This window comes from Vipera ursinii (genome assembly GCF_947247035.1).
Source record: "Vipera ursinii genome assembly, chromosome: 2".
NCBI classification, from domain to species: Eukaryota; Metazoa; Chordata; class Lepidosauria; order Squamata; family Viperidae; genus Vipera; species Vipera ursinii.
The window spans coordinates 273,487,400-273,503,242 of NC_139513.1; the positions used below are offsets into that span (position 1 = coordinate 273,487,400).

The 15,843-nt window shown below is 37.1% G+C and overlaps 1 protein-coding gene across 3 annotated transcripts in view; it reads left to right on the forward strand.

Annotated features, from left to right (window-relative positions):
* The first annotated feature begins 1,130 nt into the window (after positions 1 to 1,130).
* The window catches only part of LOC310636738 (transmembrane protein 267-like), a 54,530-nt gene continuing 39,817 nt past the window's right edge, over positions 1,131 to 15,843 (forward strand). Inside the window, exons 1-3 of one of the 3 annotated variants that reach the window (XR_014491775.1) lie at positions 1,131 to 1,164; positions 3,659 to 4,105; positions 7,076 to 7,532. Coding sequence is in view for 1 of the 3 variants with exons in the window: in XM_083356826.1 (XP_083212952.1) it covers positions 3,782 to 4,105; positions 7,076 to 7,411 (660 nt within the window). In the remaining 2 variants the exon portion in view is untranslated. Of the gene's footprint in view, positions 1,165 to 3,613; positions 4,106 to 7,075; positions 9,170 to 15,843 lie in introns of those variants that run through there. The other 2 variants (XR_014491776.1, XM_083356826.1) reach the window with 2 other exon arrangements.

The following is a 15,843-nucleotide window of genomic DNA, read 5'->3' on the forward strand; positions in this document are numbered from 1 at the left end:
GAAACAGGAAATAACTCCAGACAATAGAGTCCAGGGGGTATAAAAACTCACTACCCACATGTGGTCAGCCTCTCTTTTTTTCGGTTGGATCCATCTTTCTGTGTGGCTTTCCTCTGCAATAAACTACAACCTTCTTCCCAAAGCAGTTTTCATGTTTATTCCCCGCTTGGAGGAACCATGATGAAGACTTTTCTTCCAACAGTTTTTTTAATAGTTTTTTCAGTATTCTTCGAAGTCCACAAAAAGGCCTAACGACGATATGTTCTAATCAAAGTGGCATAATATTTTATTGTTTGATGAGTAAATTGCAGTTATATTTGGTTGTGGGTTATCCTAACAGGTATCAGGTACACTGTGTTTGAAGTATAGTGTTAAGCTTCCCTTGGGGATGTACATTTGCCACAGTTCTTAAATTCATGTGCCTTCTGGTCTCAGTTGGCAACATGTTTGGTGGATCTAAGCAGAGTCAGGCTGGATTAGTCCCTGGATGGGAGACCACAAGGAAATCCCAGCGTTGCAATTTAGGCTTAAAAATTATTTTGTTTAAAAAAGACCAAAACTCCTTATGTCCTAGAAGACTGTGCCAAGCCCTTTCAACAACATTGCCAAGAGAAATGTATGAACATTTCTATACCTGTTTTTTTTTTTAAAAAGACCTGAGACGTCAGTTTTTTATAAAACGAAAAATGAATCCCAATAGACCAGGGGTAGGCGACCTCGGCTCTTTTATGACTCGTGGACTTCAACTCCCAGAATTCCTCAGTCAGCGGAGCCGAGGTTGCCTTCCCCTGCAATAGACTTACAACAGCGAGTGTCCCTTTATTTCCCAGGCCTTTAAAAACACGCCCCACGTTCAGCTAGCCCAGGGGTAGGCAACCTCGGCTCTTTTATGACTCATGGACTTCAACTCCCAGAATTCCTGAGTCAGCGTAGCTGACTCAGGAATTCTGGGAGTTGAAGTCCATGAGTCATAAAAGAGCCGAGGTTGCCTACCCCTGAGCTAGCCCCCAACCTGCCGCACGGATGTTGATCTTTGCACGCCGGCAGGCGGAGACCGGGAAATACGAGGGAGGGAGGTGGATAGGCGGGACTTCTCATCTCCGCAGCCCGGTGGTCGGCCCAGAATGCTCCGCGCGCGTTGCCGGTGAATGAGCGTTGCCGGAGGTGAGTGGGGCGCAGGTACCGTAGCGGCGGGCGGGCGGGGGGGGGGGAGGGGGGCAGGGAACGGGCCTCAAACCCCCCACGAAGCCGGGATCTTTCCGGGGAATCCGGAAAAGCACCGAGGCTGGGGAAGAACCAGCTGCGAGCGGACGCCGGGCTGGCCGAGAGGCGCAGAGGATGGGCGGTGTTCAGCCATGTCTTCCCCGCCCCGTCCCGCCTCCATCCCTGCATCTTCGGCCGGCACTTGGATAAAGCCTCGCCAGCTGAGCTCCTGAGGGGCCGTTCTGGCAGGCGAGGCCTGTGGGGAAGGCAGATTAAGTAATGGTGTAGATCAGGGGTCTTCCAACTTGGCCCTTTTATGACTTGTGGACTTCAACTCCCAGAATTCCTCAGCCAGCTTTGCTGGCTGAGGAATTCTGGGAGTTGAAGTCCACAAGTCATAAAAGGGCCAAGTTTGAAGACCCCTGGTGTAGATGTTTACATCATAGGGGAGCATGGAGCAGCAGCCAGCGGCATTCAAATTCAGAATAGAGCTGGAAGGGACCTTGGAGGTCATCTAGCCCAACCCCCTGCTCAGGCAGGAAACCCTATACCAGGGGTCTTCCAACTTGGCCCTTTTATGACTTGTGGACTTCAACTCCCAGAATTCCTCAGCCAGTGTGCCTGGCTGAGGAATTCTGGAAGTTGAAGTCCACAAGTCATAAAAGGGCCAAGTTTGAAGAGCCCCGCCCTATACCATTTCAGACAAGTGGCTGTCCAGCCTCTTCTGAAAAACTTCCAGTGTTGGAGCATTCACAGCTTCGTTCCACTGGTTAATTGTTCTCACTGTCAGCAAATTTCTCAATTCCAGGTTGCTTCTCTCCTTGATTAGTTTCCATCCCTTGTTTCTTGTTTTGCGTTAAGGTGCTTGGAACATAAGTTGACCCCCTCTTCTTTGTGGCAGCTGCTCAAATGCTGGAATACTGCTATCATGTCACCCCCTAGTCCTTCTCTTCTCTAGACTAGCCAAACCCAAATCCTGCAACCATTCTTGATATGTTCGTACATATGAACATTTCTCCTGGGATTTAAATAAAGGTATAAATTGATTTAGTGGGTAGAAATGAAGGTACCAGAAACCAGGAATATGTCTTAAGTGGAATGTTAAAACAATAACATTAATAGGGTTGGGTTTTAAGGTAGATCACAGATTATATACAGCAGTAATTATATAATTAAACACAAGTGGAGAGGTAAAAAGGAGGACTTGAAAAAGTAGATTAGTCATACTGTGGGGGGGTAAATCAAAACCTCCCTATCAGAGGGCGATGAACCGTGGTTCATTTGACGCATGGTGCACATCAGGTAAAATAAAGAAAACCCCTAAGCATATAAGTCCACACATTTTGGAAGTTGGTAACTTTGCATGTATTTTTTTCTGGTCTCAGTCATAAAAAAATTCAAAATGCTTTTAAACATGATCTTTGTATCCCATCCTGTAGATAGTTACAGCTTCTATAAAATCTCAGTTTCAGTCTGTTCTTTTGCTAGCAGCAACAGGTATCTAAAGTAGTTACATAACTTTTTTTAAAAAAACAGCATAACAGAATATCACAACTAGAAAAGTGAACATAAGTTGCAAATTTATTTATATTGTGAGTGATTGCTCTGCCGTAAAACATAATTTTTAGTTAAGCTGTTATCCTAAATTATCAGGTGCACTGTTTGAAGTATAATGTTAAGCTTTTCTTAGGGATGTACATTTTCCATAGTTATTAAATTCATATGCATTATTTTTCTTTTTTCACTAAAACATTAGAATACAAGTCTTTTGAAAGCTAGAACAGGCCAAAATATTATCAGAAGATTAGAGTACTGAATTCAGCATGGAATTGCTTTTATAAAATCACTAAAGCAAGATATAATCTGACCTACTTTAAAATCAAGACAAGGAAAAGAATATGTTAAATTTTTACTCTCAGATAAAACACTTAATGCTACAATGGTAATAGCCACTTTTTAAACATGTTATAACAAATAACAAGCATTGTTAAATATAATTCAATAATAATATTTTAATATTATTTTAATTATTATTATTAGTTCTGCAATTCTGTTTTAAGAATTGATCAGCATATGTTGTGTTTACCTTCCAAAAATAATTGAAAAGTGCTTTTTTATGAAAATAAATTTATCAAATGCAGATAAATGTATATAACCATATGTACTTTTGCTAGAGAGGAAGGTTAGACAAACCAACATTTAAAGATATTTAAAAGGTCTTAAGAGAGAAAAGTAGAATAAAAATCAGAATAGATTCTTGGTATTCTCTGAGCTTGCTTGTTTTCTTGCAAATGTTTCATTTCCAACTTTTGAAAATAATACAGTGATGTCAAAATGCGAAAAAATGTTATAAACTGTGCATCCAGGGTATAAAGTTTTGTCTATGGGACAGTGACCTAAAAAGTGTGTGTACAGAGATAATTAGTTCACTAATTTCTATTATATTTTTGCTTAGGAAGAAGAGTATCAGAATTGGTAAGGCTTCTCATTAAGCTTTCTTTGTGATAATTACAGAATGACTCAAGATTTTACAGACAATGGGCTATATGTACCCTGATGAGATTTTGTGCATGGAGACATGCTGCTTGCTATGGCATCTGAGACTGAAAAAGCCCATGCTCTTCTCCAGTTGTTCAGCACAGCATCTGTTATTTCAAGCCTAGGACTGGGGATTTTCTGCTATTTAGCAGATAAACTTCTACAATTTTCTTTCATTCAGCAAACTTACTGGCTGCGGGCATTGTCTGATAATATGGTGCATGGTATTATAGGACTGTGGTCATGGGCAATAGTGATTGGACTCAAGAAAAAAAGTGACTTTACAGAAGTAATTTTAGCTGGCTTCCTCTCCTCCGTGATTGATATGGATCATTTTATTCTAGCTGGCTCCTTTTCATTAAAGGTAAGCAAAATTTCTAGAATATTTATGAGTAAATAAATCTGAAGATACTTTAAATAGTAATATAAATGTTGCAAAAATTAGCTTAAAACTTTTTATATTAAAATCATGTCAAGTTTTAGCAAATCTATTTAGTAGACGTCTAAGTTACAACTTTTATTGTATAATAAAAGTAGTATTTTGTAGTGGCCACCCTGATGACTCCTTGATTAAAAAGAAAGTTGGGTAGTTTTTCATGCTGTTTGCTGTCCAAAGCTAGGGAATAATTTACATTTAGTTTTAGAGTGAATTCACTCATTCACTCTATTCTTAGACATAAACAGTTTGATACGGACTGGCTTTACAAGATGTGTTTGCTATGAAAATAAATAGCATAGCTTGTCTAATCCCAGAGGCAGATCTTCCCAGGTTTTTCTGGAGGAAATTCTGGAGTTTAGTATTTGCTTCATGGGGAGTGCGCTTAAACTTTGGCTAGTTTTCACAGTAGTTTATTGAATAGCCGGGTTCAGTCATAATGCTAAGTGTTGGTTAAGGTTTCATACCGCATTGCTTGCCTTCACACAAAACACATTATGCTTTATTTCTTTATTAGATTTTTTTCCTGACTTAGTACATTATGTGGAGAAATCCATGGGTGAACAAACAATAAAAAATTCACAGTTAAATTGGTGACAGGGGATAACCATAAAAAATTTTATTCTCCAGAACTATCTTCTTTGTCACCTATATTTAACCTGGGGAGGATGAAAGCTAATTGTTTATCAACTATTTCCATCTCTTAGTTGAATGCCATGGCTAAAAAAATGGAAAGCTTTCTAAAAAGTAGTGCGAATATTAAAACTGAGAATCAATAAAAACAGTCCAGTCTGGTTGTTCAGAAAAACTATGCATTATATTGTTTCTGTGCTGAGTACCTGTTGATGCCCTCATCCTTATTTGACCTTAACCATCTTGGTGCAGTGTTGTGGTTGGCTGCTTGGTTGGTTCCTTAGCTAAGGAGGGGGAAACTAGCATGACATCAGTTATAAGAACTGTATAATCAACTAAGCATAATCCTCTGATAATGCTGCTCGGCTTGTCCCGTTCCACACACTTCAGATACTTACTTCAAGATTTTTGGAATAATAGCAAGGTTTCTTGTGCTGTTTAATAGGCAGGTTGGCCAACCACAAAATCAGGTTTAACATTCAGGCTTTTTAATCTTGCAATTTCCATATGTAAAAGTATAGTGCTATCATAAAATTATAATTTATTAAAAGTGCCTGATAGAGAATTGTAATTGAGGTGTGCTCAGTTAAGAAACAACAGTTGGAAGAATTTACTTCAAAATTTCATTTAAAAAAAGATTTAATTTTTGGTTTGTGTTCCCTCTTTTTGGATTGTGTATTTAAGAGAAAAAGATATATTTGAAATAAAAATTACCATCACACAGCAGGGTGAAATATCTTAGCATTCAATGTTGATATTTTTTAAAGATCTTCCCTCTAGCATTTTAAAACAGGTAGCAATAAAATTGTTTTATCACACCTTTTTCCAGTAGATGGCATACTTGAAAAAGAATTTGAATGTACTGATTTTACATGCAGGATTTCTAATTCTCATTTAACTCTTATTTACAAACTTTCAGTCAGTAAGATTAATGTATTCAAGTGACTTGGTTTTTTAAGTTTGATAGCTGGAAGCACTGAAGGTTTTATCCATTCATTGTGATCATAATTTCCTTAGTTCTGGTTCACATAACCTGCCAACTACAGGTGAAACAGACTAAAGATAGTAGTTGCCTTATTTAACAGCAAAATATCCATCTGGTCTAGAACTAAGGTTTTAAGGACAATCTGCTTTAAAAAAAAAAACCTCGAAGGAGCAAGTTTTTAAAACGCTCAATTGGGTGCCCTAATTTTTTATTGTCTTTTGATAATCCAGGGCATAAAGTTTTTGATCATGACAGGTCTATCAATATCAAACACTGATCAGAAATAATGCAACAAAAGTAATAGTTGAGATCTTTGTGTATTTTGTATTATAGTAAAAAAAATGAATATTTCCTGCAGTAGGGGTATAATAGCTAATGTTTGTTTGTGTGTGTGTGTATTATCCCAAATGCTTCCTCATAAATAATCCCACAATGGCAACCCTATGAGGTAAACTGGCCTGAGAGATTGTGACTAATCCAAAGACACCCAGGTAGCTTTCATGGGAAATATGGATCTTGGATCTCCCCACATTTCTCTATTGTCTGGAGTTCAAGCTGCAATAATATTGCTAAAGAGTACAGCAGGATACTTAGTGTGTAAACAACTCAGAATCATACTTACTATGTGGTTGTCATAACAGATTCTCTTCAAATAGACCTTAGTCAACGTACACATATGCGAGCAATATTTTATTTAATCAGATATTTGTAACCTATGTACAAACAATTTTGGCTGAAGTTGGGAAATAGGATTATTTATAAATGATTTCAAATAGGTACTCTCACTGACAACTTTAAATTGAAAGATTTTATTTTTGTTCATTTAGAATTGTCATTTTTTTTACTTAACTAACTCCCAAGTCTGCCAGAAAAGTGTAGCATTAGAACTTTTTGCCAAAATAAGGAAGTCTGCAATCAGTATTACTTATCGCTCCCTTGTTCCCAGTTCAGCAGTCAAGTAAATTTTTAAAATGAATGGTAGTTCCAGGGCTAGCAACCAGAGAATGCGTCCAAGCTATCAGTTAAATGAACTGCATTTACCAAAACGTGGAATAGCAGCGAATACTAGAACATGCAAAGCATTAAATATAAAAATTCTACTGACAGATAATCCTGATAATTAATACTTTCTGACTTATGTGTTGATTTTAGTCAAAATGCAAATCAGCTTAGTTGGTGCAGCTGTTACATACCTTTTTTTTCCCTCTTGAAAAACAGCATGCTTTTCCTTTCCAATACAAGCTACATTTGTATAATTTTTTTCCTCTCCCCCCCCCCAGGCTGCCCTGACTCTCCCACAAAGACCATTTCTTCACTGTTCTACTGTGATTCCAGTTGTGTGCCTGATGTTAAAGTTCCTTATGCATCTTCTCAAGCTGAAGGATTCCTGGTGCTTTCTTCCCTGGATGATGTTTATCTCCTGGACCTCGCATCATGTTCGAGACGGAATACGTCATGGCCTGTGGATCTGCCCCTTTGGAAAGACCGCTCCCCTGCCTTACTGGCTTTACGTGGCCATCACTGCAACTTTGCCTCATCTCTGTTCTTTTCTTTTGTATTTAACCGGAACAAGAGAACTAATGTCAATAAAACACGGGATTCATATTGATGTGTAAAGATATTGAAGATGGTTCTGTTCTGGATAATAATGTTTTCCTGTTTGTTGAATTAGGTCAAAGTTGATGTTACACAGCCTACTGAAACAAAGTTGATTTCCTGCTGTCACTGCTGTACAAGGTATTGTGTGACCGGTAGGGGACTATTTATTGCTAGATCCTTTTTTTAGATTTTATTACCTGTTTTTGTTAAGTATGTATAAATAGCCGCTGGTCCCAATCATTGTTTTTCTTGCCTGAACCTAGTGGCTAAAACCCCTTTTAATAAATGGATTCTAGTTTCAGAAAGCAAACACAATATATTTCTTCTGATTCGGCATCTGTTTAACGTTGGGACTAAAGGGCTTACTGTGTAGAAGTTGACGCCCTCTGCTTCCCTTGAAAGATGAAAAAAATGGATAAAATGCTATCTGTCTGCACATTACTTAGATGTTCTCCTGTAACTTCTGCTTTAAGTATTTGCCATATCTATTGTCAGCTGTATCTGTACCATTTTGAATATATGAAGAACATCACAGATAAAAAGTTTAAAATTCAACACTGCATGTTATTTATGAAAATATAACAGTTGTGACACTGCACTTTATTAAGAGATGGCAAGAAATAGGGGCCTATGGAGTTAATGTTAGCTCCCTAAAATCTATATTTTGGTAGGGTTGTGCAAAGTATTCAGAAGAGATCCTTTGTCAATATGTAGGTATACAAAAGAAGGGATTTTTTTTAAAAAAAACAGTATGAAAGCACCCACATGTTTTGCAAGGCTTGCACATCAAAAGCTATCTCTGGGTGTCTGTGTATGTGCATGCACAGATAATACTAACAGTGGGACCACCAGCAAAGCAAAGTGGCTAGCCAGGCAGATGCATGCTGAGAATAACAGGTTTCAAAGCTGCTGCATCTATATTGCAAAACAGCTGCCTCAGCAGTTTGAAGAATGTTACTTCATTTGTGTTCTCATGAATGACATAACATGCAAACTAATACTGTCTTGAATATTTTGTACTGGCCTCCTTTACGCTTCTGATTTCTTAAGTACAAGTGAGATGAGATGGGGTAGATGAGTGGAATATTGTGTAGTAACAGGCAGAGTATTCCTTTGCCTCTTGCAGAGAGCTTATTTAATATCCAGAACACTGGAGAGATGTTCTGATTTTGAAATGAAGTTATTTCCATTTTATAAAGAATATAAAATGGCTAAAACAAAGAATGTATTACCTGTAACATTCCGGTACGATCATAAATGCATTTGCTTTCAGGATTTTCACTGAAAGAATTAACAGTCCTGGAGAAGTTGGTGCCAATTAAAATATTTTATGCTTTTATTGAACGTTAGTATTCCTTCTGGTTTGTAAAAGAATATTGAAATGTGCAATATTGTAAACTATCATGAACTCCTTCTAAGCAACCCTGATAAATAGTTTCCAACAGAATAATAAAGTGGGAAGGGATTTTGGAGGTCTTCTAGTCTAACCCCCTGCTCAGGCAGTAGAGTCTACCATTTCAGACCAATGGCTGTCCAATCTGTTAAAAACCTCCAATGACGGATCAGCCACAACTGCTCATTGTTTCTGTTGTTGTTTTGTTGTTTCTTTCTGTTGTTTTATTCATATACATGCTCACATATTTACTTATCCTGAGAAACAGAAAGTGGAATCAGGGACAGTAATTCCTGTTAATGATTTCCAGTAACACTTTTGCATTAAAACTGCTTTAAATACCTGCTGTTGAAATATCCTTTCTTTCAACTCAAGCCAGCAAGCATACTTAATACAGGTAGTTCTTGACTTGCGGCTGGTCACTTAGCAAACATTCAAAATTATGATGGACCCCAAAATGGACTTTAGATCCAGATTCATAGTTCCAATGTGCAGGCCTCCCCTCCTGTAGTCACATGACCCAATTTGGCCAATTAGCAATTTATGGCTATCTGCAGTGCACCATGTTCATATGATGGCAGTTTACGACATTTTCACCAGAAACAGTTTCCAGCAAAAACTGCCCCAGAATGAACAGTGGTGGGTTGTTTTAACAGCCAGCATGTTCATTTAATGATTGCCATGTTTGCTTAAGGACCTCTGCAAAAAAGTTAAAATACAGGTGAAACTCAAAAAATTAGAATATCGTGCAAAAGTTCATTTATTTCAGTAATGCAACTTAAAAGGGGAAACTAATATATGAGATAGACTCATTACATGCAAAGCAAGATAGTTCAAGCCGTGATTTCTCATAATTGTGATGATTATGGCGTACAGCTCATGAAAACCCCAAATCCACAATCTGAGAAAATTAGAATATTACATGCAATCAATAAAACGAGTGTACGTAGAACAATATCGGACCTCTGAAAAGTATAAGCATGCATATGTACTCAGTAATTGGTTTGGGCCCATTTTGCAGCAATTACTACCTCAATGCGGCATGGCATGGAAGCTATCAGCCTGTGGCACTGCTGAGGTGTTATGGAAGACCAGGATGCTTCAATAGCGGCCTTCAGCTCTTCTGCATTGTTCAGTTTCATGTCTCTCATCTTTCTCTTGGCAATGCCCCATAGATTCTCTATGGGGTTCAGATCAGGCGAGTTTGCTGGCCAATCAAGCATAGTAATCCCACGGTCATTGAACCAGGTTTTGGTGCTTTGGGCAGTGTGGGCAGGTGCCAAGTCCTGCTGAAAAATAAAGTCAGCATCCCCATAAAGCTCGTCTGCGGAAAGAAGCATGAAGTGCTCCAAAATCTCCTGGTAGACGGCTGCGTTGACCCTGGACTTAATGAAGCACAGTGGACCAACACCAGCAGATGACATGGCTCCCCAAATCAACACAGACTGTGGAAACTTCACACTGGGCTTCAAGCATCTTGCAGTGTGTGCCTCTCCATTCTTCCTCCAGACTCTGGGTCCTTGGTTTCCAAATGAGATGCAAAAGTTGCTCTCATCAGAAAAGAGGACTTTGGACCACTGAGCAACAGACCAGATATGTTTTTCTTTAGCCCAGGTAAGACGCTTCTGACGTTGTTTGTTGTTCAGGAGTGGCTTGACGAGGAATACGACATTTGAAGCCCATGTCCAGGATCCGTCTGTGTGTGGTGGCTCTTGATGCACTGACTCCAGCCTCAGTCCACTCCTTGTGAAAGTCCCCAACACTTTTGAATGGCCTTTTCCTGACAATCCACTCCAGGCTGCGGTCATCCCTGCTGCTTGTGCACCTTTTTCTTCCACACTTTTCCCTTCCACATAACTTTCTATTGTGCTTTGATACAGCACTTTGGGAACATCCAACTTCTTTTGCAATTACCTTTTGAGGCTTTCCCTCCTTATGGAGGGTGTCAATGATGGTTTTCTGCACAACTGTCAGGTCAGCAGTCTTCCCCATGATTGTGATTCCTACTGAACCAGACTGAGAGACCATTTAAAGGCTCACAACCCTTTGCAGGTGTTATGGCTTAATTAGCTGATTAGAGTGGGACACTTTGAGCCTAGAATATTGCACCTTTTCACATTCTAATTTTCTGAGATTGTGGATTTGGGGTTTTCATGAGCTGTATGCCATAATCATCACAATTATGACAAATCACGGCTTGAACTATCTTGCTTTGCATGTAATGAGTCTCTATCTCATATATTAGTTTCCCCTTTTAAGCTGCATTGCTGAAATAAATGAACTTTTGCACGATATTCTAATTTTTCGAGTTTCACCTGTAGGGCACGGTTTCATCACCCAACATAACAATCAAATTTGTGGGCTCAATTATAGTAATGAGAGCGCTACCTGTACTCCTGCCTCTTGCTTTCCCCATAACTATCCATGAGGTGGGTTGGACTGAGAGAGACCCACCCAAAGATTTCATAGATTTAATTTTCCACAGATTCCATATTAACAATAGAAAATTGCATCAAACAAAACATGGTGTTTGGCCTAAGCGAAAGAAAGCAGACCAACTCAGAACACTCTATTAAAACAATTACATCTTAGGTGCCCACTTAAAAACTCTAATGTGTAATCTAAGAATTATCTGAAATATATAGAAGGACCATTATTTTGAACAAACTGATTTACAGGAAAAATCTTGTCCGTGTGTGTTTCTTATGCCATAAATGTAAATTATGTGCTAGAAAAACTGAAGGAAGAATATGTTTTTGCAGCTATTCTTTAGCAAACAATTTCAAGTATATTGTGTTTTAAATCAGAAGTCCCCAACGTTTTCGGCATCAGGGACCTGTTAAGTGGAGAGAGGTTTTTCCACGGACTGGAGGGGGCTTGGTTTTGTGTGCTGCCTGCATCCTGCAGATGGGGCTTTGCTTGTTTGTGTGGACTGGTTCTGGCATGCCACAGCCCGGTACCAGTCCATGGACTGAGAGTTGGGGACCCCTGTTTTAAATGAATACATTTCAGGAAAGTTTTCACAATTTCATCATAAAGAATAATGGGAAGTTGAAATAGCTCTTACTTCCTTGTTGTTTTTTTACCTACATAGTTTAGTAATCCATACTAAATGCTACCTTGTGCAATTTACAGGAAAAATGGCCAAGGGTTTTTTTAAAAAAAATAAATCAAGCATTTCCAGTTTGTATAGCATAGCTGTCAAGATAAAGAAACAACACTGATTTCTTTCAATGCAGTCCACAAAGAGAATAAGGATAGCAACAGTAATGTATACTTTTTTGGTTACTGACATTGGCTAATGCCCTTTCAAGTCCTCCGTAGCCCGCAGGATTTTTTTTTTTTAATGAGATAATCACAAGTGTTGAAACACTGAGAAGATGGAATAAATGGCACCCTTTTGACCCAAGTTTAGAAAAACATAGAGGCAAAACTTTTGAGCACAATTTTTTTTTAACCCCAAAAATCCTGGCTCTCAAATTTGAACTTGGAATATTTTGATTTATGAATTGTTGGTGAATTCTATTAAATTCTACCAGTCTCCTTAACATGTGACCTTGTTCCCAAAAGTGTCTTTTTTGATTCACAAGTTATATTTTAGGTGCACACTTAAAAACTCTTAATATAAGAATTACCTGAAATGTAGGTGGAACCACTAAATAGAACCAATTGGTTTTCAGGGAAAATCTTGCCTGTAGGTGTTGTTATATCTTAAGTGTAAATTATGTCTTTAAAAAACTGTCGGGAGCAATGCACTTCTGTAGCTATAAGCAAACATAAATGCACCCCAGTTGTTTGTAATATCCACTTATGAATATATGAAACTCATGATACCGACTAATGCAGAAAAAATGGGCTTGGAGGATGTATCTTCTATTGTATAGTTACCTTGTCCACTTTGTGAGATAATTTTCCATCTTTATATAAATGGTATTAGAATGCAACCTGTGTGAATGTGGACAGCTTGACATTGTATTATAAATTTTATCCTGTTTCAAAATTCTTGATAATTGATTTTTCCTTTTAGAAACTATTTTTCTAGTTAAAGTTCTTTTGTTCATTCCTGCAAACTCGGCACAGGGGCATGCTATCCATTTCTATGTAGGATTGACTTTGCATAACTGTTGCGACTGCCTTTTGTTTTGTCATTAATGCTATATATCAATCCTGTCCTGGATTGCTAACACTGTAGGTGATTGATTGTCATAGGTAGTAGGCAGAGTTAATACGAAGTCATCTTTTTGGTGCTGAATCGAGAGTTTTGTTTGAAGTTTAACACAAGCCAGAAGTTCTTATTTTCTCCCTTTTGTTTAAGGAAAAAGAAGCCATTTTTGCAAATGAGTTGTATTTTCTTCCCAGTTTGGCACACTGTCTGTCCATACCTCAGTGTCATTTTTCTTTAAAAATGAATAATTGAAACTTAAGGACACAAATGCTTCAGTGCTTTAACTCTGAAAAAGTTTTTTTTTCTACTGGCCCTAATAGGAAGAGTTCTGTATAAAAATCATGTTTTTGTGAGTGCATTTTCTTATTTCGGAAAAAAAAATGCAATTGCCATTCTGTGAAGACATACAACATTCGCTTTAGAAAACCTAATAAATGTATTTGGCTACCTACGTTTTGTACGTAACATCACACCACTTGTACAGCAGTACTTAGTTTAGAAGGTGGGGTGGAGGAATGTCCTGTATATGTCTTGCATTGTTTTTAAACTGGATAGTTTTTATCATCAGGACTTCAATGGTGATATTTTACTTGTGTTATTTTTTAGGTGTTATTTTATTTGCACATCATCCAAAATCGTTAAGGAATTGGATGAGCTTATAAATTTAATAAATGTAAACATCAGTATACTTAAGCATCTTTTCAGGATTGGAGTACATCTTGAATTGAAAATAATTGCTGTTCCTTCCAGCCATGTTTGTTGTTTTCAAAATTATCTTATTCTAAATAAGCTAAGAAAAATAAAAGGCACAAAAGCCACCCAAAGTATCTTTCCAGAAAGAAATAAAATATCTATATTAAGATTATCTTAATAGAAGATTAAGAAAAATCAAAGTTCCATAGCTCTTGAGGGAGATAACTCCTGGTATCAGTTCTTCAATGACAAATGAAAAGTGCTATTATTACAGGATATTATTTTTACCACTGAAATAGCATATTTTAGTTGACTCGTGAATAAAGAACTGTTTAATTACTTTTGTCCAAATAAAATAAGAAGAATTGAAGGATCCTATCCAAAAATACACAAAGTTTAGATGGGTTCAGGTGATTTATTCTGCATAATGGCTAATGCATAAAGACTGTGTGATATGGTATGCTCTACCTCAGGCTTTGAAGTTGAACTCTGAAGTGTGGGAGCTGAAATCCACACATCATAAGTTGCTGAAGTTAAGAAACAATGATCTCTAGAGGAAAGTATTGTAGTGAAATGGTGATGGCATTGTCATTGTTGCAACGTGTGTAACGTCCAGTGATGGAGCACACACAACTTCTGAAGGCAAGCCATTTCACTGATTAATTGTTCTGTCAAGAAATTGCTCCTTATTTTCAGGTTGATTCTTTGATTAATTTCCTGACAATTCCAAAATTACTACCTTGTGGATTTTCATTCCCTAAACAGAATTAGAACAAGCATGTTAAGATATCATCTTTCTTTTAATACATTGATCTGTATTAACATTATTTTTGTTATTTCTGGACCACAGTATAACTTCTGTAAATTATGTTATTGTTTACACTAAGCAACAATAAAATGGATTGACAAAAAGACCTGTGCTATATGTACTTGTTCATTATAACTTAACTCAAATTTTATTGTTGTTTTAGTTGTTAAATATGCTAACATAGGTCATAGTTTCATCATAAACACAGTTAACTTCTATTTAACTTTCTAAATGTTTTAGCTGTGTAATTTAAAGCCATGTTTTACCAAAATATTAATGGTTATGAAACACTTTTTTAAAATTATACTTTGATATAATTATTGATATTTAATTAGGTAAAATCAAGCAGCCATTTGCTCTAGAGTTTTGTTTTAAACTTGACAAGTCAGCTATTAAAAAGTAATTCATATGTACATACATACATGCACATATGCATATAATTAGAAAGTATTTATAAAAAATCAGGAAACCCTGCAGAAATAGCATTGTTTCCATTTGAAGATTGTATATAGTATGTTTAGGTTTGTGGCATGTATGTGTTTCACTTTGAGAGCGGGCAACAAAATTTCATTTTTGATGTGTGCCGTTGTGCCCACAGTAAAATAATAATAATAATAATAAAGGTTATTTTATCTAAGATGAGAATAAAAAAAAACAAAGTTGAGTGGTACAGGACCTGATGCATCTTGCTAAGCTTAGAGGAGGCCAATTCATGCCCTTGGCAGCAAACTATGATGGCTTTGCAAATATTTTCTCAAGCAGATTGAAGACACACATTCTGATAAAAGTAGGATAATACCACCACATCAATTTTTCAAATTTTGTTGGATCAATTTGTTCCCTTGTTAATTTAGGTAGACTGGACAATTTCAAGCTGCTATTAATACACTGTCCTTTGCTTCCTCTTGGCTAGATCTGCCTGGGAAGAGTCCATTAAGGGAAATGTTTCATACTGTTTATTATTTATTTATTTATTGGTTTTATATACTGCCCTATTCCCGAAGGACTCAGGGTGGTTTACAGGGCAAAGCTAAAAGCAATATAAGTTAAAATAGAGTTAAAATAAAATTAAATAACAATTAATAGCCCAAAAAGTAAAAAAAAAATAAAAATTTAAAACCCCTCAGTCCAGGCCTTTTTTTCTTCCAGAGATTATGCCATCTTTTTTGAAATAATGTGCCCCCTATTATTGAAAAATCTATTTTAAATTCTTGTTTTTTAACAATTATAATGCAGTTTCTACCATTCTTAATGATATGATTGAGTGGATAATCACTGAGCATCTCCAAGCACTTCTGGGTAATGATTTCAGTATACAGTAGCTTTAGATTACAACATAGCACTGAGATGACTTTGTTCTCCTTTACAATCTGCTGAAGAGGTTCAACAA